This window comes from Muscardinus avellanarius, assembly GCF_963383645.1.
Source record: "Muscardinus avellanarius genome assembly, chromosome: 17".
Taxonomy (NCBI): Eukaryota; Metazoa; Chordata; class Mammalia; order Rodentia; family Gliridae; genus Muscardinus; species Muscardinus avellanarius.
In genome coordinates, this window is record NC_137803.1 from 22,463,325 (window position 1) to 22,488,937 (window position 25,613).

General features: G+C 35.1%; 1 protein-coding gene across 1 annotated transcript in view; it reads right to left on the reverse strand.

Annotated features, from left to right (window-relative positions):
- DCC (DCC netrin 1 receptor) overlaps positions 1 to 25,613 on the reverse strand; it is a gene marked incomplete at both ends in the record, with an annotated part of 1,196,613 nt that overhangs the window by 294,520 nt on the left and 876,480 nt on the right. Inside the window, one exon of the mRNA XM_080714768.1 lies at positions 20,443 to 20,492. Coding sequence (XP_080570894.1) covers positions 20,443 to 20,492 — 50 coding nt within the window. The remainder of the gene's footprint in view (positions 1 to 20,442; positions 20,493 to 25,613) is intronic.

Consider the following 25,613-nt stretch of genomic DNA (forward strand, 5'->3'; position numbering starts at 1 on the left):
TACACAACATACCCTCTGTGTCATGAAGTCATTTGAAATAATGTCATTTGATGCTGTGCATTCAATAACTTTAAATAACACCATTAACATTAAAATGAAAAGAATGGAAATTGGCTATCTAGAGGGCATCCTTTTCATACTTAAGAGGTTTGTCAAACAAAAATTATGTGACTCTTCCTTTGTTACACACATTTGTCTTGGGTATATAATAAAATGAATACATTTATAGAGAGGAAGAAGAGAGGAAAGGAGGGACAAGCTGGTTATCAAAAACTTCAGCTTTAAATCAACCACTATAAAACAAATGATTATTTTCTCAAGAGAGTTGGCTATTAGAAGACACCAGGGCCGGGCATGGTGGTGCACGGTTGTAATCTAAATACTTGGGAGGCTGAGATTGGAGAATCTCAGGTTCTTGGCCATAATCGGCATCTCAGCAATGCCCTCCACAACTTACTGACACCCTGCTTCAAAATTAAAAATAAAATAGGCTGGGAATGTAGCACTGAGGTAGAATGTCCCTGGGTTTCCTCTCTAGTAGCAACACACACACACACACACACACACACACACACACACACACACGCTGATGCACACACTAGCAACTCATTGAGAAGGTATGTACATGAGTACAGAATAGAGTACTAGTGCAGGTAGAAAACTGGACCGTGGAAAACTGGACTGTGGTATCCAGTTCTGTCCTAGGTTCCTGAGGGATTTAGGCGTACTAATCTTTTGTGTGATTTTTAAAATTAGGGACTGTGGGGATTGTTTGTCTAGCATTCTTAAAAGTTTGTCACCTGAAGTCCCTATTCCAGTGAGTGATGGCTGTCCATAGAGTACACATAGGATTTGTATGGTACATCTGGCCAGGTTTCTATGATGGTGTTTGTGGATCTGAGACAAAACAAGCTGATTAGCCCGTATGTTGTGATTAGGAGAATTAGAAAAACATGCTTTCGTTTCTTTTCATTTGATCCCTACAGTATTGATAAAACAATATTTATACCAATGGTGAACCAGTCCAAAAAATAATTCTGGAGGGTTCTAACTAACATAGATCACATTTTTGTAGAAAAACACTAAGTTGTTGGGCATGATGCACATGCCTATAATCCTAGTACTTGGGAGGCTGAGATAGAAGGCTTGCTGATTTGAAGCTAGATCCTATTAAAAAAAAAAATAGACCTCTCCCAGAGGTACATAGGCCCTGGTTGAATTCCCCAGTACTGCAAAACAAAAATAAAAACAAAAAAATATAGTAAGTTAAACAGAAGTTCACTTTTTTCTCAATCATGTCCTTTTGTATATCTTTGAATAAAAATATAATAAATATATTGTCCTTGAAATGAAGGAAATGAGATTAAAATTGAAACCTGAAATAATTATCTAAGTAAATCATCTTCAGATATTTTCAGAAAAATATAGTGACACTGTGGACATGATTTTGGTTTGGCTTAAAATGGGTAAGTCAAAGGAATACTGCTCTTGCATGCTACTTGACCTATTAGATATTTATAAAAATAATTTTGGCTGGCTGTGGTAGCCAAATTACTTGGGAGGCTGAGACAGTAGGATTACAGGTTCAAAGCCAGCCTTAGAAATTTAGTGAGACACTTAGCAACTTAGCAAGACCTTGTTTCAAAACAAAAATAAAACGGGCTGGGGGGTGTAGCTTGGCAATAGAATATACACAGGTCCAAGCCCTACTATTCCCCAAAATATGAATTGTGTGAAGTAGAATTAACATTTGAGTTAGTTGTGTGAATGACATAAAATCACAACGAAAACTGAAGATATTTTGGACTAACGAACCGAGCGATGAGTGTAGAGGAGGAACTGGGGAACATCAGCATGAGGAAGGAGTTATGGATTGTTTAGGGTATTTCAGAGCTATGCTTTTCAACCACTGTAGAGGTTTTGTTATTTATTTATTTATTTATTTATGGTGGTACTGGGGTTCCTGTAAATCCTACCTTTGGGCTATACTCCCAGACCTATTTTATATTTTTATTTGGAAACAGGGTCTCTTAAGCCAGTGAGGCTGGCTCCAAACCAGCGCGATCCTCCTGTCTCACCTCCCAAGCGCAAGCGCGGAGATTACAAGCGTAATCTCCATGCCTGGCTACTTTGTTTTATTTTATTTTATTTTATTTTATTTTATTTTATTTTTTTGGTACTTTGAATGGAACCCAGGGGCATTCTACCTCCAAGCTACACCCCCAGCCCTATTTTTGTTTATTTTGAAACAGTCTCACTGGGTTGAAAAGGGCCTCACTAAGTAGCTGAAGCTGGCTGAGAACCACAATCCTCCTGTCTCAGCCTCTCAAAAGCTGGGATAAGGAGCATGCGCCCCACACCCAGCTCCACTGTAGGGTTTTCTCCCAGCGTATCCATTAGCTTGACATTAGGAACAGGAAAGGCAGCTCACGAACTGATAGGAAATAAGTAAGAGTTACATTACAGCAAAATCCAAGAGCAAAATGCCAACAATTTGTTAGTTAGCTTTTTGTCACTGCAGCACATACCCGAGAAAAATTACTTCTAGAACGGAAGGCTTATTAACTATTTATTTATACTGGGTATAGAACCCAGGGACGTTCTACCCCCAAGCTACACCATCAGCCCTATTTTTATTCTTTATTTTGAAACAGGGTTTCACTAAGTTGCAAAGGGCCTTACTAAGTAGCTGAGGCTGGCAAATAATTTGTGATCCTCCAGTCTCAGCCTCCCAAGTCCTGGGATTACAAGTGTGCACCACCATGCCTGGCTTTTGGACTCATATTTTCAGAGGGTTCAGTCCATTGTCTTCTGGCTCCATTGATCTGGACCCAAGGTGAGACAGGATAACATGGTAGAAGGTAGGACAACATGGCAAGGGAAAGCTGTTCAGCTAATACTGGCTGGGAAGTAGCCAGAGGGAAGGGCAAGGAATGAAATGTCAGTCCCAAGGGCATGGCCCCAAGGACGCACTCCTTCCAACTAGATTCTGCCTCCTACAGTTTCTATGAACCTCCCAATAATTCATCCAGGATATGAGCATTTGGATTAATCCACTGATGAGGCTATTGACCTTATGATTTAATCACTTTATAACCTCCCCCCTTTGAACACTATTGTATTGGTGATCAAGACTTCAACACATGAGCCTTTGGGGTATATTTCAGTTCTAAACCATAACAAAATCCCCAAGCTAAAAAATATTCCTGGGAGTTTCAAATATGGCTAGTGATGTAATCAACCAAAAGACAGTGTATAAAAGAAAGCATAACAATAAGAGAAATAATAAACTGAATAAAAGTGAAAGAAGCCAGGCATGGTGACACATGCCTACAACTAATGTCAGTACTTGGGAAGCTGAGGCAGGAGGATAGCAGATTGGAAGATTGCCTTAGCAACCTAGTGAGATGCTACTTCAAAACCAAAAATATAAAAAGAGCTCCTGGCATGAATTCAGTGAGGGACGTGCAGTTTGACATTATTCATGAAATACTTAAATGGGTCCAAAAGGTAATGTGATCGCCCTCAACATCAATGTGATTATAGGTTCTATGAAAAATAGCATATTGCTTAAAATGAGGAAGGTACCCTTAATGGCTGTCTAGCAGTCATGTAGTATCTGCAAGCCATGAAGTGGAGGACGACCTATCAAGCAGGGCGCTGACAAGCAAATAAGAAATATTTGTAGAAACTAAGAATATTTAACTTGGAGGAAAGGGAAGGGCAGCTGAACATCTTCAAATATTCAGTCGTGCCACAAGAGCAAGTCACCAAACTCACTAGATCTGTGCTTCCTTTATCCCAGGGAAAATAATTATGACAAAAGATTGGAAGTTATAGAAGGAGACAGATTTGCATATAAATTTCTGAAAGTTAGACCCACATAGGACTAAAATGGCTGCTAAGTAGAAAAAAATGTCCTTTCTTTGGAAAAGTTCAGGCATGAGCCCAATGAAGGTGCACAAAGGCTCAAATACCAAATGGATGATCAGACTTCCAAAAACCTTTTAGCACATACTTTATAAATAAACAAAATGAAAAGGATAGGTTCAAGATAAATTCTTAGAGATTCTGGGTTTTCTGTTATTGTAATTATTATTGTTATTGTGTATGTGACAGAGAAGATTATCAGTTTCTAAAAGTAGAATAAATTAAAATTAATACTGGTAGATCCACATAGTATCCTGAGGATTAGGTATATTTTGTGTAAGACTCGTGCATTTAAAGTTTGAATCAATTAATACTCACTTCAATGTTATTTTCTGAGCTCAAAGTCAACCACTAAACCAAGCATGGGAAGGAGGGATGGGGAGGGAATGGGGAGGGGATTGGGTAAGGGCTAATTGGGAGATGTGTATATGTATGTCCACATCATACAAGTCTTTTATCCCATTAAGATGTATGACTACAATGCACCAATATAAAATTAAAAATAAATAAAATTTAAAAAGAAGTCTATCACATATAAAACTCATAACTGAAATAAGTCTCTAATTCATTCGTAAAAACAAACCCATATTATTAGTAGTAACAATCCTCTCTAAAAATAGCAGAGGCTGACATTTTGGCATTAGGTAGAGATAGGATGTGGTGCGTTTTTGAGATACATGCTTATTGTCCATTTCACACATACAGATATTGATAGTTGTAATAAGCCTAACTTTTTCTTATCAAGGGTTTATTATGACAGGTACTATTTTACTATTTTACATACTTTGTCGTTGCTTATAACTTCTCACCCCAAAAGCCAATACACAGTCAGAAATACATTCCATAAGAATAGGATCATAACTAAAGCGTTTATCTAGTTTGAACCAAATGTGATATGACAGGCCCATAGACGCTTTTTGCTTTGGATAAGGAGCATCGTTTCCCATCAGTGTCAGTTCCTCACAAGACCGACATGTCGCAGGATAAGGATGTTTTTTATCCATAACATTTGACTCCTGTATGCATCACTCTGTCAAGTTGTGTCCCATAGTAAAGTTCCTGACATCCATATCCTCCTCAATACCAAGTGAAAAAATCCATTCTAAAATCACAATTAGGATTTTAGAAAATAGTCCCAACAAAATTAATTTTACTGAAGAATAAATTGTTTTAACACTTAAAGGGAGCGTAAATCTCAAACAGCATGATGTCTCGTACGTAGATGTTTCTAAGAATCGAGCATTTACTATCAACTATAGATAAAAATCAGACAAGCAGTTGAATAAAACTTATGCTTTTCACCCAGTGTTATATACTGAATCTGGATATGTACAATTTTAAATATTTTATACTTTTAAGTGAAGATTCTTAAGGCAATTTCCCTTTAATAAAATTCAAAGAAAAGAAAGCACATATTCATCTATTTGGTTCACTATATTGAAATTCAGTAGCTTATTTTAATTATCTAAATTTCAGGTTATTTAACAATAAGGTCTCTTAAGGAATGCCAGTATCTAATTGTTAAATAATAGGTACATAACAACTCTTTGTTGAATAAATGAATAAATAAAATGAATCAATGAATAAGTGTCCAAATGACAGACACAAAAGTGCATATTATTATTTAAAATTAGACACTGGAGTCCATTAAGGAAAAAAAAAACCTTTATTTTCTAAATAAGACATAAAAAATGTGAACATTTCATTTTAAAAAGGCAGAAATAATTCATTGCTAATGAAATTATTTACATTCATTACAAAGATATTATTAGAGGCACTGTATAATTCCTCTACTTCAAGGGGATATAAAATTATATGTTGCTGTTAAAGACAAAAGCATAGGTTATAGTGCGTAGGCAGAAAAAAATCTATAAGTAAATTCTAAATGCTAAATGTGGTTCTATGATGCATGCTCATCAATTGCATTTCATAGGATGCGCAGAGGTATCATTTGTGAACACTGTAGATGGAGGAACCATTTTGGAAACAAACAGTGAAGAAATTATATATACAAACATATACACCCAATACAGATAAATGTATGCACATATATCTATAAATATGTACATGTGCCATATATATATAAACATATATGTATATATATATATATATGTACACATATATGTGTGTGTACATAGGTATATAGCTCTTCACCTTAGTAAACAATATTATGCAAAGGAGACCAAGAAAATAAGATGCCCTCATAGCAGAATATTTGGATTTACTCTAATTCTATTTTTCTTGGAGTATGAAAAAAGTTTCATGATTCCTAGTCTTAGGGACCTGCTTTTTCTGATGCACGTGGACAAGATAAGGAACTTGACCTTGCTTTTGATTTCGTCTTTCAGAGTTTATTTTTTTAACCTTGTAATGTTCATAGGTGCAGTGAAATTAGGTCAGCTTTTTGCTCTGTTTAACTGGGTGCTGTTTTCCTGAGACGCCTCAAATTCTATCAAGAAAGTTGAGGGAGAGGCTGAAAATTGGCACTCCCAACACTCACCCTTGTCTCTTGGCGTGCCAATAAATGTTCAGAAACTGGCTATCTGGATGAAAAAGCTTTGCTTTGTAGCATTTATTGAGTTCTTGAAGTCTGCCAACAGGCTGATTTCAAGATTCCAGTGTGACTTAACTGATAGTGGTGAGGAGAGCTGTGCCAGGCTCCCAGCACACCAGTATAATGGAAGTAACCACGAGGGCATGGATAGTGGTGAAATGCAGTGACACAACGAGGAAGAGGTAGGTTTAACGCTTTATTAATTTTATGTTCCATTTAATTTCTCTAATTACATGTTTATGTGATTTAATTTTTAATAATCTCTGTGCTTAATCATGGGTCCACAAGATTCCTAAAAAATTTAAACAGATTCTGGGGAGCCAGTATCTGTTGGCTGCAGAACACCATTACCATTTGCATTTAGCCTTGCGTTTGTATTATTAGACCAAGATGCCATGCAAATCTTTGATTTTAAAAGTGGACTTTATTGTATTCAAGATATTTGAAGTCCATTGATTGAATGAACCTGGAGACTATTTGCAGCTGCACTAGTTGGGATGTTTTTTGAAACACTAATTTCTGGTTAGGCATCCTCCCACATCAGAAGTGTGCTTGTGGGGGTGCAGAGGAAAAGTATTCTGCATTTTAACAAGTAACTAGTATAGGGAATTTTTGATGTTCCTTAAAGTTTGAAAAACATAAGCTCTGGGCCCTAAAGTATACTTTTTTCCCAGCCAGAGTCGGTCACCTCCACTTGCTGGATGAGCTGCGTTCAGTTTCAGCCTCTCTACAGAAGCTTGAAGAGGAGGTTTGGTCTACCTGCAACTGAAGTTCAGCTTTATAGCTTTGCTTTTCACGAACTCAGAATATCTTAGACTACATTAAAGCTAAGTATGGTTAGAAGACAGACAACCTTTTCTAAAGGATAGACGAGGGGCAAGCACCGGCTCCCCTTTTCATAGTTAGAGAAGTTAATCTTCTGAGCGAAGGCAGAAGAGCTATTTAATCCCAGGTGTTGACATTCTTCAGTTTCTCATTGATCACAGCTGCTTCTGGAGGTGCTGAAGTTTTGTTCGTGATGAGCGGCCAAGAGGCTCTCTCATTACACTGGTAGAACTAAAGTGCTCAGCTTCATGTGACTGTGATTTGCCATATACTTGATATTTATATATTATTAAACAAATGGATTCATGAGTGAAAATAAAATAAACATATGAATTAACCCAACATTATGACAGAAGTAATCTTTAAAGTCTTCATTGTCTTTTCTCTAATAAGATTTCCAAGAGAGTATTTGGATATTTTTTAACTAACAAATTTTCCTTTATAGACATATTTGATTTCATGAAGGTAATTATCTGTATTGGCATCTAAATGTAACATAACTATGTTTTTTTTTCTTTAAAGTATAAAAATAACATTCGATTTGGAATTATTAAAATTTAGACATCTATGGAAATTATATACATAAAGATAGATGACAGATAATAGATACTAGAGCTATGGACACATTCTGTACATGTACATACATACATATATATATATATTCATTTGTTGTAAAATTCAAATTTGTCTATGAGTAATAGATAAAAGTCTACAGTCTAGTTCATAGTTTAAAAAAGATTAATTTAAGCCAGCATGAAGCACTTCTTCACATAAAAATCTCTTTTGTATGTGTCTCGTCAACTTTATTCATGTAAAAATAAAATAGACAACTATCTAGTTAATAGCTACTGCCTCTCAGCTAAAACACAAAATGGTCTGTCAAATAGATTTCTCTGAAAGATGAGAAATGATAAGATAGGAAGGCCTTACTACAAAGAAAAAAAGATAATGGAATTTTTTACTGTTTACTCTGGAACAAAATTATTTTTTGAAGACAGAAGTAATTTCTCTTAGCTGTATTAAGTTTAGATTTAGAAAATTATCATGTTAATTTTCTAAAATATTAAATAGTTATTAAATACTCTTTTTGCTTACTAATGCATATTTTTAATGCATTTGAAAAATCTATTTGTATTCATGATGGAGAGTGCTTTTATAAAATGTTTGGAAAAATTAAGATGATGCTCTTAGATTCTGTCAAATTCAGAGAGAGTTTTGAGGGGACTGAATAAGTTCCATCTTTGTAAAACTAATGGAGGCCACTATTTTTCATGTGGAAGAGCAATATAATAATAAGATATGTTGATTTAAATCTCAAACTACATTTATAATATATATTCAGATGTTTGTAATAAAATTAAACTAAAATGATTTCAAGGGAAAATATAACTCTGGTTACTAAGGAAGCTACTCATATTTAGCTAGACGTACTTATCTAATCTATTCCTATTGGGTTTCGTTTTGTTTATACTTTAAATTTATAATGTTTAATTATTGATATAGGTTCAGTTTTATTTTTTTGCACTTTATCTGAATCTAACATGTGTTCCCAATGGCTCCACACCAATACTGCAAAATAATTTGAGGTTTTATTTTATGGCTGATGAAATTTGAGATTCTTCTTTGTGATCTGAAATTTTTTTTTCTCTCCAAACTTTCAATAGCAAATCAATTCTATTCATGTAGAACTGAGGAAAAGCCAGAATTACACATGAAAATGCACTAAGTTTTCAAGTTTGTTTGCTGAAGTTTAAAGAGGTTCTAGCTCTGCTTTCTTGACAAACTGCAGTCCCTCTTGATTCTTAGGTTCATCACAGAGAACTATCTAGTTGTGAAATACGGGATCTTCTAGGTTGGTTTACTCTGGGAAAAATAGAAAAGTCAAGAAAATGTACTTTTCTGAATTCTCTTTTTAATTCTACTTTCTTATCACGTTTAGACCCAGTTTTTCCTATAGTGTCTATTGGAAAAGTGAACCTGTCATCTTGCTGTCAAGATCTTATCTCCTGCTTAGAAGCTAATTTCACTCAGAACATGAAACATTAAAAGTCAGGATTTGTTTTATTTTCTCACATATATTCCTTCCCTTAGCAAAAGGGAAGTATTGTAGCCAAGTGGCCTACAGCATTGCCTGACTTCAAATCCCAGTGTTCCCACTCATTCCTTCTCTGCGTGGCCCTAGAATCCATTATTTAGCTTTTCTAAACCTCAGTGTAGTCTGATAATATGGGAAAATTACAATATATTGACCTTTCCACTCTTCCATTATCCATAATCTGCTCCTATCCCTTGGCCATGTATGTGCTTCTTTCTTTATGCAGTTTTATTCTATGGGTCTTCTTTTAAAATATTCCTTTGCAAAACTCTTACTACCATAGTCTTTTTTTTTTTTCCTTGTAAAGGATGGGACAGAATAATCCAACCCATGTGTCTACACCACCCAGCAACCATGGGGAGAATAAACAATTGTGTTAGCAAGTTTCACTTTAAATTCATGATGACAAATCTCAAATGGCCAACAACCACAGCTGCATGTATACTACACTTTTGATTCTGCAATGTGAGAAAACAATTTTCCACCTTTTTTCTTTTCTTCAAATCCTCAGTATTCTCTCCACCAAGGCTTCATTTTCTGATGATTTTTTTTTTTTTTTTTTTTTTTGGTGGTACTGGGGGTGGAACCCAGAGGCTTTCTACCTCCGGGCTATACTCCCAGACCTATTTTATATTTTATTTGGAAACAGGGTCTCACTAAGTTGCCGAGAGCCTCACTAAGTAGCTGAGGCTGGCTTCGAACCTGTGCGATCCTCCTGTCTCAGCCTCCCAAGCATGGGGATTACAAGCGTGCGCCACCACACCCGGCTGGTTTTTTTTCATACTGATTATCTTCCCAGCTCGAAAGTGACGAACACATGTACATCCACACTGACTCTGTGCTTTGCCTTATCTTAGCAAGACTGAGCTGTCTGTGCCCTTCTTTGGTTGGTCCTCACTTTTCTTCATTGTAAATTTTTCCTATTGCATTATTTCTAAATTTTGCAATGTCTCTCATGTTCAAAATAAAACCATAATCCAGGTGCGGTAAAAATAAATCAATAAACTGGGTGTGATGACACCTGTAATCCTAATACTTAGAAGGCTGAGAAAGGAAGATTGCAGGTTCAAGGCCAATCTCAGCCTTAGTGAGTCTCTCAACAATTTACCAAATAAAATAAAATGGCTCGGCTGTAGCTTAGGGGTAGAATGGCTTTGAGTTCGGTCCCTAGTGCCCCAAACCAACCAATCAAACAAAAACCAATAAAATGATAAAATGCTCCTCAAGCCTGCCATGTACTAAAATTACTATTCATTTTTTTTGTCCCACTTCAGAGGAAAAAAGTCTCAAATAATCAAGTTACTCTGCTTATAGTCTCTTTACATTCTCTCATTTTCAAGCTCCTTCTTATTATAACCACTTTACTGTCATTATTTCACTGTATCTGTCATTAGTAAATGACAGATTTATCAGCTCCCATTTTTGGAAACATTCTTTGGCCCTTGGCTTTCACTAGACCATCTGCTATGATTTGGTTTTATAATATCCACCAAAGCTCATGGGTTTAGCAGCACAGCCAGGTTTGGAGACAGGGCATGGCTGGTGGAGGGTACTCCGGGGGTGTGGTCTTCATAACTACATATGTCCCTGATTCCCCTCTTCTCAATCAGTTGCCAGTTACCATGATGCGAGGGTGGTGTTCCATCACTACGCACCCTCAGCTATGGCAATGACAGCAAACCATAGGCTAAAACCTCTGAAATCTCTAAAACTGTGAACCCAAATAAAACTTTCTTCATCTAAGTTGTGCTAGTCTGGAATTTTTGTCACAGTGATGTAAAAAGCTGATTAAAATAACCATCATTTTTTTTCTCACATCATCCCTACTCCTTCTCGATTATCCAATATCTGTGATGCGTCCCAAGTTTCAGCCATTTCGGCTTCTACCTTTTCTTTCCTGGGTGTCATATGACAATGATTCCTAAATTTATATCTTTTGGCATAACCTGTCATCAGAAATCTAGTCTCATATGACAAACTGATTACATGATTGACATCCTCGATTGTATGTGTAATGGCTATCTCAAATTGAATGTGTTAAAAAAAATAACTGACCATTCCCTCTAAATCAATTTATTCTCATGTGTCCTCATCTTATTAAACAGCTTCACAATCCATTAACTTTAGAATCTCAAATCTAGTCTTTTCTTTGATATACTCTTCCCCCTGCCCTTTATACATCAACAGCTTGGCCTTTCATTTGGGCTCTACCTACTACCTACATCTTGATTTTTTCATTTTTTCTACTCATATCTTCTTACAACTCCTGGATACCTGCAACAATAATTTTATATGTGCACTCATTTTTTTCTTAACTTAGCTTCCTCTTTTCACTCTGTTCTACCTCCTGATAGATTTTTTTTTCCCACCGTAGTCAGTATATTCTTTAAAATGGTGAATTAGATCACTTTCCTTTTGAAATACTTTCCTTCATCTATAAAATGAAATCCCAACTTCTACTATGCCCTACAAAGCCCTACATGTTCTGGCCTCAACTATGTCATCCATGATCCATTCATACTCTCGTTTTAAGTTTATATCATGCAAAGATTAATTCCCTTAAGACTTTTGCACCAGCAGGTAGCTTCACTTGGAAGGCTTTATTCTAAGTGTGCACAATGCTCATCTCCTCTCTAAAAATGTCTCAGTTTTAGTGTTATCTCCTTGAAAGGCCCTTCTCTGAGAATCTGATTAAAATTAAGACTCTAAAACCATTCTCTATTACAGTTAACATTTTTCACATAACTTATCACTCTTGTTTTAATTGTGCATTTATATGTTTATTTATAATTCTATTTCCTGTACCAGAATATAAACAAGCTCTAGAAACAAAGGATGCTTGACTGTTTTTAAAGTTTTACCAGCAATAAGCACAGATCAAAGTAGGTATTGTAGTAAATAGTTTAATGAATAACGCTTATACAATTGTTTCAAGGAGTAAATCAAACAGTGCTTTAAATATTTAGCACATTGTAAGTCACAGAATACCTGCTGAAAAGTTACTGACTACTATTGTTATAATTATGATTGGGTGCTTATTATATATGTGTCAAGAATGTTGATTACAATTACTCATTAGTATGTTGAGTATTTCAGATAAAAGACTTACATTTAACAGTTTTCTGATGTAAACAATATTTAAAACTACTCTAGTGAATAATTATTGCACATAAGTGAATGTTTTAACAACTCCAAAACCAAATCACAGAGTAAGTGACTGCTTTTAGCTGTTGGTAGGACTGGACCTATTCATGTTCTCTGACTAATCAGCCATTCCCACTATAAGGGCAACTTCCATGAGTTAAATTAAAATCGGAGACCTTATCACTAGAACGAGGTTCATTTAATTTAAGCCCATTATTAAACCTACCACTTTTCAAAACTGTATGACTTGAAGGAAATCTCATTAAACTTCCTGGAAAGGCTAAAGTCAGCTTTGCCTTCAGAGTTAACCAGAAATGGAGCCATTAGAAACGTATGTGATGAAGTCAAAATTACAAGGTGATATTAAAGTGAGACGAGGGCTCAAGGAGAATGAGCTTCCATCACTATTTTAATCTCTTTGTCAGAATCTTTTATGTGGGTATACTAAATGGCAATGACTATATACATTTACAAAGAGCAAAATCCAGCAACCTCAAAACACAAAAAAGCAAAAAAAAGACAATTTAAATATTTAAAATACGAAAGATCAAAAGATTCTAGAAAATCATTTTGAATTTGTATTATTACTCAAAAGTTCATATTGGCATGGAGATTTAATCATATCTCTAGCTTATTTAAATCTTATAATAGATATTATAAGGAGTTTTCAGCTCCCAATTCTACAGTTATATCCACAGGCACATTGTAAAAAACATTCTTTAATTCATTCTAACTTTTCATAAATTTAATATTATTGGCTTTCTTTTATCACTTAAATTATATTTTATTTTAAACTAATTCACATAATTAATGTACTTTTTGGTATGGTAAGGTTGGTCAATTTATGAGTACATTGTACTTATTTGGAACATATATGGTGATGTTAAGATAATTACCTTTGAAAAAGTTGTAAAGATAGTATTTTGCCTAAAAGGTTTTTGTATGAAAATTAATTTAGTAAAAGTTAAGTTTAATAAATGTTTCTCATAGTTTTCAGTATCTCCTATAAGAGTCTTCATATGTCTCACTATGATATATAGTTATAATGCATCAATAAAAGTATAAAAATAAAAGTATCCTCACAATTTCTTAAACTAATGCAATCTCATCCCTTGGGAAGTATCTTGAGGCAAGTATTCTCTGAAATAGATTTTCCTCATTACATTTTGACTGAAAAAAGATGGAAATTATTTTTTATATTTTCACAGTTACTCCAGAATAATTTTATGCATATAGTTTAGTCTTCTTACTATTAAATATAGTAGTTAGCTTTATTAGTAGTTTTTCTAAAAATAATTCATAAATATAGAACTTTGAAACAGAAGCATTTTGAAAGGGTTAACAAAAATTACAAATGTATACTTTGTCCAAGAAGATTAAAGCATATGCCTGTAGTTTTGACCACAATGACTCGTTAAATTTATTTTCCTATAAGAGTAAGGATTGAGAGTTTTGAAGTGTATTTCTTAAATTAAATGAAGTAAAAAAGAAAGCAATAAAAACTATTCTGTGAATACCCACTCTCAGGATACAGAAAGTAGAATTGGGGTTTTCAGGGACAGGAGAGATGGGGGGAATCGGCAGTTACTATTTAATAGGTACTGAGTTTAGTTTGAAAAGATGAGAAAAGTTGTATAATAGAAGGAAGTTATAATTTCATAACGTTGTTAATGTTATTTATACTGCTAAGTACACATTTAAGAGAGTTAAGATGTGATTGGGGATGTAATTCAGTGGTAGAGCATGTATTTAAAATGAGAGGCCCTGGGTTAGATCGTCAGCACAACCAAATACATAAATAAGCAAAAAGTGGTTAAAATGATAAATTTTAGGTTGAGCACATTTAACCGCAATAAGAAATGTTTATTAAATTAGGAAGTAGGAGCCGGGCGTGGTGGCGCACACCTGTAATCCCTGCGCTTGGGAGGCTGAGACAGGAGGATCGCACAGGTTCGAAGCCAGCCTCAGCTACTTAGTGAGGCTCTCAGCAACTTAGTGAGACCCTGTTTCCAAATAAAAATATAAAATAGGTCTGGGAGTATAGCCTAGAGGTAGAAAGCCTCTGGGTTCCAACCCTAGTACCACCAAAAAAAAAAAAAAAATAGGAAGTAGGATAGTTGACATTCAAAGATAGATTTTACCCAAATTATATAATCATGAATTACAAAATGTTGCCTGATTTTAATCTAATATAAATATTTATATTCAGGATACTTTAGTCTATAAGTTCTTGAGAAAAATAAAATACTAGACTCTAAGAATGATCAGAAATGCTGCCTTTCAGTTGTTATGCTCAAAGAACAGACACACAGTGAACCAATGAAAGAATCAATAATTAAAATAAATAGAGATATAGACCTGCTTGAGTAAAAATGATGGATGAGGCCAGATTCTATGTTAAAACAGTAACAGCCTGCATATTATGATTGAGTACAGACACCAGCATCATGTTGGTGAGCATAATCATTACTGCATTTAAACTGTCTATCACGAAGCAAATGCTGGTTCCTCACTTATCCTCAAATAAAATCCGTCACCTCAGGTCTCCTGCCTGTTTCTTTGCTGCACAATAAACCATTCAGAAATACACTCCACTTGGGAGGAGAAGAGTCAGAGCTCTGAGTCCAGAACTACCCAAGGCCTCTGCCTCGCTGGACATCAGGCAGGAACCCCATCACCACTCACAGGAAGCATCTTAAGACCAAAGTGGGCCCAGAACAGCTGCATGCAGAGTCTGCTTCCAGAAGGCTGAGATGCAACGGAGAGGACAGGGAGGGCAAGTTCCCTCTTCATGAACAAGAGAAGACAACCCCAATTTTAAAAAGAAGCAAAAAAAAGAAATCCTAAACACACACACACACACACACACACACACACACACACACACACGGTAGCAAAAGTAAAGTACCTGCAAATTAATATTGTAAATCCTATTGACTCCTTGTATTTCATTCCTCCTATTTCTGCCCATCTCCTCGCTTCCATCTGGAGTCCTGAGCACCTGACTCACTTGATATCTATGTGGCTAAGGACGTGTGTTGATGAGGGACCTCAACCAAAATCCACCCTGCCACGCTGCTTCTTCAAAGCAGACCCCTCTGCAGTTACCAATAGTAAAACACACTCAGGATTTCTGTATTGCCACTCACACACACACACACACACACACACACACACACACACACACACGTTAAAACACCAGGGGTCAAAATAATAGTTCATTTTTCAGTGTTGAAATTTGCTGTTTTTAATTTGTCATTTGGGTAGTTTCGGGTGAAAAAAATATATATATAGTGTGTATATATATATATATATACACACACACATATATGTATACATATAAATATTTGCTGAACTTATATATAACTTATTATATATATTTTATATATAACATATATATGTATATATAACATATATATTTGCTAAACTTATTATATATATATATATATATATAATTGCTGAACTCATTTTCAAGCCTTTTAACATGTGAGATACTTGAATATTATTTTTCTCCCCGGGGGGAAATACTGGGGATTTAACCCAGGGGCATCCTATCTCTGAGGTATACTACTAGTCCAATTTTATTTTATTATTTATTTATTTATTTATTTATTTATTTTTGTGGGACTGGGAATGGAACCCAGGGGCTCTTTCTACCTCTGGGCTATACTCCCAGACCTATTTTATACTTTATTTGGAAACAGGGTCTCACTAAGTTTCTGAGAGCCTCACTAAGTAGCTGAAGCTGGCCTCAAACCTGTGCGATCCTCCTGTCTCAACCTCCCAAGCACGGGGATTACAAGTGTGTGTTACCACGCCTGGCTTTATTTTGTTTTGAAATAGAGTCCAACTAAACTGTGGAGGGCCTTGCTAAGTTGCTGAGGCTGATCGTGGACCTGAGATCCTCCTGTCTCAGTCTCCCACGTACTGCGATTACAGGTGCATGCCATCACACTTTGAGCCAGACACTTTATGCAGTGAGATATCAGGAACTTTTTCTACTACTGCACTTCAGACACTGTGTACACTGTTGAACTGTGAGTGAATAACTGGCACTAACTATTAGAAATAAAACAAAAAGGCATTTGTGGGGATGTCTTTGGATCCTTTGGGAGAAGGATTTCAATAATAGAGAAGTGTAAGGTGTCACAACATAGAAAGGAATCTACTACCTTTCTATTTTTATTTTTTTTTTTTTGTGGTACTAGGGAAGGAACCCAGAAACATTTTACCTCCAAGCTACTCCAAGCTATTTTTATTTTTTATTTTGAAACAGGGTCTCACTGAGTTGCAAAGGGCCTTGGTAAGTAGCTGAGGCTGTCCGCGAACTGTGATCCTCCTGTCTCAGCCTCCCAAATGCTGGGATTACAAGTGTGTGCCACCACGCCTGAGTTTGTTTAGATTTTTAGATTAAAAATTCTTACCATGTCCAATGATTCATGCCCCAAAATATAATGGGGTATGTGGTTTTATGGTGGGGGAATTATCATTTCATTCTTTGAAATTTCAAGTAGTACCAGGAAATGAATATCTGGCAATGAGTGTTAAGTCCAGGTAATGCTAATCAATTAACTTGTGCTGTTTTTTTCTAACTTCATGAAGATAACATGACTGCAAAAAAGGTATAAAAATTGGAAATACTGTAAATATTTACAGCTGCAACACATAAGAAGTTACAGAATAAATTTTGAATAAATAAAAGAGACACAGTAAGAGTCCAAGGTCTCAGCGACCTAGCAAAAGAAGTCGTGCATCTTAAGTCCTAGCATACATACTATAAGAATTCTCATCCCCAGAAGTTTTGAATTGGAACACAGAAAAATAGTGTACACATACACAGGTTTTTATTTTGTTAACTTGTCTTCACATTCTAGCCAGCTGATTATGTTACATCTTTATTTATTCAAATAATTGAATTTCAAAGTAAACCCAGAAATTATCCTTATAAATGTGTTCCTAATACAACAATCATATTTAAATAAAGTATGGGCTTTTATCTACTCTATCTCCCCCTGGATGACTGAAGAAGGAAAGAGTTCAAATAGTGTTATACCCATATGTGAAGGTATCACTACCAATCTCACTGTATGTATGGGAGTGAAGAGTAATAGACCAAATGACATGTGTTGTCTGTTTGTATCACCTTCAGTCTCGCTATGATGTAGAATTGCAATGTCCCAATAAAAACATGCAAAAATAGTATTGATTTTTAAATTTTCATCTTCTCCTGAAAAGATGTTATTTCTTATAAAGAAATTTTAGTATGAGTGATAACCATCTCATCAATACCTTAAATCTAGTATGTAAAAGTCAGGCCATTACTTCTAAACAAAATTTGTGTTCATGGTGAGGCTGAGAAAAGAAAATCTAGTGTGTTCTATGATTTCAGCTTAAAGGATGATATAGTAAGTTTATTTACTCTGGTTCTTTTATCTGCTTATATAAGAATATCTCTTTTAATTACTGAGCACATGATTTATTGGGCCAATTGCCTTATAGATGACCATAATCTGATAACCAACTATCATTTTGTTGTTTTATATTTCAAAGTGGCCTTTCAGTTCTATGTATATAAATCATAGCTATCTTTCCATAAAACTATTAGCAGCACCAGATTCCCTCACTGACTGACAATAAAATGATCTATTATGCCTTATAATTGCAAATGCATTACAGAATAAATTTTCAAAATGTTATTCTGTTTTTTTCTATCTGAAAGAAAAACCCTACGTTAAATAAATAACATAAAGTGGTATAATTACGTTGGTCTACAAATATACAATTCTTATTTAATCATGTTGTTTTTTCAAAACACAGCTTGTTCTTTGAAATGGTAATATTCAGAGGTAAATATTAATACATTTGAGAACTTTTATTCCAAATAAAAGAATATCAAAATAGAATATTATTTTTGTTTTCTCTGAATCAACATATTGTAAGTGGAAAAAAGTGTTTTTATAGTCTAGTTTCTTTCCTTTTTATAAAATCCAATACAAGAGTTTATAATGCATAATTCCTTAAAGCCAAGAAATAAGCCAACAAAGGGAAGGAGAAGGGAAAAGAGAGGAAGATTTTTTTCTAGTGCCTGCTGTATTCATTCAGAAGACAACTGATCAAGTTAAATTTTCCAGCAGTGCAATGTCCCAGAGACCAACTATAAAAGGAGAGAAGCAGGTGTAGCCATGTTTGCTTGTTGAAAGCACAAGGTGTCATGATATTTGTATGCAGTTTAAAAGTAAATTTTGCAATCCAGGGATTATTTCTTCAAGAAGATAGTAAATCCATATTCAAATACAGTCAACACTTAGGGTCATTCAATAATGCCTTATTCACATTTCAGAAGAAAACATTCATCCTTTGCTAGAGTATGCTTTTAAAGGACATGAGCACACAAATATAAAACAGCTCATCTATCAGTTTCTATGTTCTGCCCTGGAGGAAAAATGTAGATTTAAGATTCTCATAATAGGCAGTCTTTGAACATAAGAAAATAGAATATGTTTTCAAATATCCATTCATTAACAGCAGAATATAATAACTGTGATATCTACTTGACTTTGCATTGGCAATTTTTAAATTTAAATGGGACTTCTACAAAAAATACAAATAAAAGTGTTTTTAGAACTATGCTAATTTCTGGTTTTATTCCTTTTCCTTATTTTTCTCTGGGATTTATTTTATTTTATTTATTCCAATTGTGTATTTGTTTCACTAGTTCTTATCTAATAGGTTATTAAAAATAGGAGGATAACAATTTTGGAGGCACTCCATTAGCTCCAAAAGATAACAAGTTCATTCGGCATGGGCATCTGATCAAAATCACAAAATAGAGCTCCATCACAGACTTTTACAAAATATGACAGAGAAAGATACATGGAGTGAAGCATTCTCTACTGAGAAAATTATATTCCTTACATATGGTACATAACTAATTCCTTATACGAAATCAATAAAGAAGGCATTGACACTCATACTATTTGAATATAGAAATATGTTCAGTGATGTTGGAAACTTTACTAAGACCACACGCGGTGATTCAAAAGGAAAGCTAGGGTTTAAACCCAGAGTATGGCTTTCTCTGAGATTCACATAATTTCCTTGCTTTCTCCCAGAAAAACCATTTAGACGAGTCCTCTCAGTTGAAAGGTGAATCATCTGCGGTCCAGAAGGCAGCGAAGTGCTTTCCCTGAGTGCGTGCTGCCAGGTGACAAGAGCATCTCACCAGATCTCATCTCACCAGGTCAACCGGCACTTGCTCCCCGTCCTACATTTTCAACTTTACGTTAGTCTTGAAATATTAACATGTTTCTAGAGAACTCATGTCTGACATTTGCCTACTTATCTTCAGCAATACTTAGCCCAAGGAAAGCTTTTGTGAAAGTCACAGCACCTTTTCTGACCAGGGAACTATTAATGGTTGAGTAAAATTGCTTCATAAATACAGCTTTACTGGATTTCTAGAATGACCCTTCTAGAATAATCTATATTTATAAGGGAGGATAAAGGTAATGATGAAATATTCAATTCATATTTTAATCTGTTAGAAAACAAAGTTTTTCTTACCCACCTCTTTCAACTGTCTCTCTAGGACCTTGCTAGATTTATGTCAGGGGTATACTAGAGAGTATAGAAAAAAAATCTATGGTTTCCATTAGAACAGCCTTTAACCACTATAACATTTATAGAATCAACTATTCTAGAAATAAACAAATTTCTTATTTAGTGTATTCAAGTCTGGTGAAAGAAGGAGCACGTGGGATTGATGCTGCTTGCTTCGTTACTTTGGAACATTTCTTCACATGGTTGCTATCAACTTGTACTCACATGGTGGCTAGGTACACAGAAGTTACACATAAATGACAGGTAATGATGTAGAAAGCATGTGCCTACTTACCCTCGAATTAACCACTTCCAGCGAGACGTTCTGAGGTGGGGCACTGGGCACTGAAAGGAATCAAACAAGGTGTGATGGTTACTGCCAAAGTCTTGAAAGAGAAATTCCAACCCTCTAGTGAAAAGAAAAAGAGTGTCTTTTTTAGTTCATAATGATAATTAGATAGGTTAAGGCAGGTGGTCCTTCAAGGTTTACCTGGAGACATGAGAAATAACTGTATTTGTATATTTTTCTCACTTGGTGGGCCCGTTAGTGATCCCTCTGGGGAACCCTCAAAACTGCTAGGCCAAAGACCACCTGCCATGGTCCCAAATACTACCGTTTAATTACAGCTTTTCTGCGATAATGTCAGCAGGCAAATCAATGAAAACATGCGGGAGATTTCGAAGAGTAGTAGTCTTAAAGACTTAAGATATTGTGCATTTCAGGATCTGGTGAGTTTTATGATGCAACATATCATTTTAATGGTCACCCAGGTTGCTTAAGCCCACTAATACAATCTTTACTATCTCCTAAAACATACACAGAAAAATATGCTTTCTTTTTTAATGTTACTAATTAAACCTGTGTGTCACAGATGCAAGCAGGTTACCAAATAGCATTCAGCCAGTCAATACTATTAAAGAGGAAAAGGTTATTGTTCTTTGTATATTTCTTAGGTATTTCATTACTCTTGTCTGAATTTCAATGAACTCACTCTTGACAAAAGAAAGAGCAACATATACAGCTCTATTTTTAGTACTTGTAAGGAATATTTACTGTGTCAGAAAGTAAATATTCTATTATGTAAATAATTCAAAGACAATCATTCAGTGGATATTTGTTATGAGACAGGAACTATTCTAGCTATCTGGGATGAATCATAAATAAAATAAAGCCTCCTGTTCCATATAAGAATAGAAACAGCATTCAACAAAGTCTTAATACATATTAATCTATATAATGAGTAGTCCCTGTCCTTATCCATTAAAAACTGGTGAAATGAATACAAAAAACATTAACTTCAAAAACCCCAAAATTTTATATGATTATCAATATCATATGATCAGTTAAAATCAATTAAAACATGGAAAATATTCCTAGTTTAATATAGCATTTTAGTATTTACCTGCCATATGTTGCTAATCATATAACATCCATTTTTAACCAATTAAATGATGTTGAGATACTATTTCAGGTAACAATAACTCAGGGTATGTTAGGAATTGAATTTTGGAGGAAGAAAAATATAACTTAGATTTCTCATGTGTTTGATTTGGTACTTTGCTATGTACGTGCTATATTACCTTCAAAAGTCATTTTAAGTTTTTAAGTGGTATTTAGCTCCCTATTTCCAGTAAGCAAAGAATATACTAAGTAAGAAAAAATAAATATGTTCTTCTTTTTGCTAACTATCATGATTTTTGAAGCATTATGATTTTATGTATTAGAAATTAAAAGCCAGCCGGGTGTGGTGGCGCACGCTTGTAATCCCTGCACTTGGAAGGCGGAGACAGGAGGATCGCGTAGGTTCGAAGCCAGACACGCTGGCTTAAGAGACCCTGTTTCCAAATAAAAATCTAAAATAGGTCTGGGGGTGTGGCCCGGAGGTAGAAGAACTGCCAGGAACCCCAGTACCACAAAAAGAAAGAAAGAAAGAAAGAAAGAAAGAAAGAAAGAAAGAAAGAAAGAAAGAAAGAAAGAAAGAGCAAATATAATAAAATCCTAAAGGTCTTTATAACAATGTTGCTGATACATTTTTTCTATTTTTCTACCATATGCATTTCTCTTATTTTCCATTGACAGCATACTGGCTTTTGTTTTTTTCTTTTGCTAATATGTTGTCAATTGAAAGGGACAAATAGAGAATTCTTTGTACAATATTTTCAGTTACCAATTCCTACTCCCTTTTGCACAGTAGCATTTCCATATTATTTAGAGATAAATATAGATACAATTGATAAGAGTCAGATGCTGGCAGTGAGCTTGCTTCTGAAGAAGATGTGTCATTGTTTCATGAGATAGAAAGGAAATAAAATTTTGTCTTCAAAATGTCAAGTAATTTATCACTTACAATAGGTCTATTAGAGCCAATCAGAGATGGGCCTGGAGGACCCTCTACATAGTGGAGACTGTTGTTTTACAAACAGGACAGTAATGCACTCTGTAGGGCACATCAGATTTCCATATTTGCAAATGAATCCCCATAATTATAGGCATTTCAATTTCTCCCCCGAGCAAATGCGGATGCCATGCATACAGAGCTTATAAATCTAAATAACTCATTTAATTATAAGCTTTTTCTTTAAGATACTAATATGGAACATTTATGCCAGAATCAGAGAAACTTGTCTCTATACTGAATGCTGCCTATTTAGTCACTACCTGATGTGGCCTTGCTCTGTGGTTTACTAGATTTTCTCATCTCTAACTTTTTTTTTTATTTATTGGTACATTGTAATCGTACATCTTAATGGGATAAAAGACTTGTGGAGACGTATATGCACACATCATCCAATTAGCCTGTACCCGATCCCCACCATCCCTCCTTCCTATGCTTGGCTTAGTGATTGACTTTGATATGTTTAAGTACATCATGTGCTTTAGGGAGTCTCCCTCTTCACCCTTTGCATCCCCTAAGTTAGGTTGCCTTAGTTTTGATACCTGTAAAGTTAGGAAAACTACTGTCAGGATAAAAGGTTAATGCTCAGTTCTTAGATCGAGGCCTTGCACCAGGAATGAATCCATAAATATTAGTGATAACAGTAATAAGCACACTCTTATAGTTAGGTTACCTATGAAATTGGATCTTCTTTCCTTTTTAACACAGGGCAAGTTGGTGTGGATATTTATAACTGCTAATTCATTCATAAAAACTGTTAGAGATCTCCTCTGAGAACTAGTTCAAGAAAAATGTTTTGAGCTAGGTGTGGAGTGCAGTTCTGTAATCCCCTTCCTCAGGATGGCGAGAGCTGAGACAGGAGAACCACAGGTTTGAGGTTAGCTTCGGAAACTGAACAGAGCACTCGGGAATTTAGTGAGACCCTGTTTCAAAATAAAGGTAAGCCGAGTGTGGTGGCGCACGCTTGTAATCCCAGCATTTGGGAGGCTGACAGCGGAGGATCGCGGTTCGTGGACAGCCTCAGCTACTTAGTGAGGCCCCCTGCAACTCAGTGAGACCCTGTTTCAAAGTAAAGAATAAAAAATTGGGCAGGGTGTATAGCTCAGAGGTCGAATGTCTCTGGGTTCCATCCCCAGACCGGCAAAATAAAAATAAAAATAATAGTTTTGGGGTGTACTTAGGAGGTAGAATGCTCCTGGGTTCAATCCCTAGTACCAAAATAAAAGTAATTAAATTTTAGTTTTTTTTAAATTGGCAAAACTAGATATCCTTTCATGCTAAATAATCTCAACAGTTTGAGTAAGTGGGGTATTGTAAATTCATGGTTAATTAGGTATAAAAATTGGAAGGGAAATTATATTTCTATTCAGAAAAAATATTTAAAGCAGAGCTATAATAGAAATGAGAGTTCACTTGGATAAAAATATTTACACGCAGTTTAGAAAAGCCAGGATAGCATTGGGATGATTAATTCTGAAAAGAAATGACTTACATTTAATTTTGTTTATTCACAGTTTTCTCTACCTCAGTATAAATCCCAGTAAGGGTTTCTCTAATATGACAAGAAATATAATGTTCTTTACAATATAGATGCATTTAAACATAGCGTTATATCAAATGAGTCCCACAAATGGAAAGCCCTAAGGATAAGTTTTCACATATAAACATTTGTACACTTTTGCTGAACCTGTTTAATTTAGTCAGCAAATATTTACTGAGTTGGGAGGAATACAGAGATGAATATAACAGCATCCTTCATATGTAGAAGCATTAAATATAATAAGAAAAATAGATACACATGTTGGCATAGAAAACAATTACTAAACACATATACAGCAGGTATTCTTTAAGTGCATACAGGGATTACCCCATTTAATTTTAACAACATCTATTTGCTACAATATACAAAAAAATAACTAAAAGAAATAGTGTCCCATGACTGAGGACTGGGAATCAGGTGATTTTTAGATAAATATATCTAAATGTGATGTGTGAGCTCAGCATGAACAACTTCAGAAGAAAAAAAAATCAGATTGAAGTTAATGGAAGGGGACTGGGGAATGAGAGGACCAAAGTCAGGGGCAGAGGTTTCTGATGGAAATAGAGGAGATGGGTTGATTATAAAGATGAATGCAGAGCCCAGGATGTTCCCTCCAATAGGAACATAGAATTCCTGATTTTTCCTATCAAATGTATCTAATAGAGGGAATTCAGTAATGTTTACTGGAGTTAGGGCCTTGAAATCCACCTCCACCTTTGTGTGTGTGTGTGTGTGTGTGTGTGTGTGTGTGTGTGTGTGACAGACATTGTCTACATCCAAACTGCTGCAACACTTGCAGAAGATGATTCTCAGACTAATGATTTGTAATCTATCTTTCTCACTTATGACATTTAAAACCAAAGTGGAAAATAAGGCCACAGTATTGCAGTTCAGAGTGTGAATGAAATCTACATAAATTATGTAAAATATTCATTTTCATTTGTTTTTCTTTTATTTTTATAATTATAAGTTGTGAAGTAATTTATTCTGGCAATATTCTGCTCTGTCTTCAATAACAGAATCAGATGGATGGGCAGGAGAATTACATTAAAATGACACTGAAGTGGTCTTACATCTCAAATACATTTTCTAAAGTTGGAATTGCAAATGAGAATCACTCCTGTGTTCTCTCTGCACTGTCCTTAATAACACACGTGTCCTTCCTCATGCCATTGACATTCTGTGAAATACCCACCCAGATGCTTTCCCAGATTAAAGAATGATAGATTGGACAGGGAAGCACAAACTTAAGTCACTTTTTAATTTAAAATATCAATAATTTATAGAATTAAACACACTATCAGGGAAATCTTCGCCAGCTCTGAGTCATTTTTAATATTCATAGGGGTCATGTCTGCATTTTTGCACCTGCCTGAGTTTCCACTGGCCCCATATCTTACACTCTTACTGTACTTTATTTTTAATTTGTATTAAATTTTCCAACCTTTCATTACCCTCAGGTCTCTACTTTTTCCTGCCACTGCACAGTCAAGTCCATTGTCTTCATTAAGATTAATTTCTCTCTTTTAA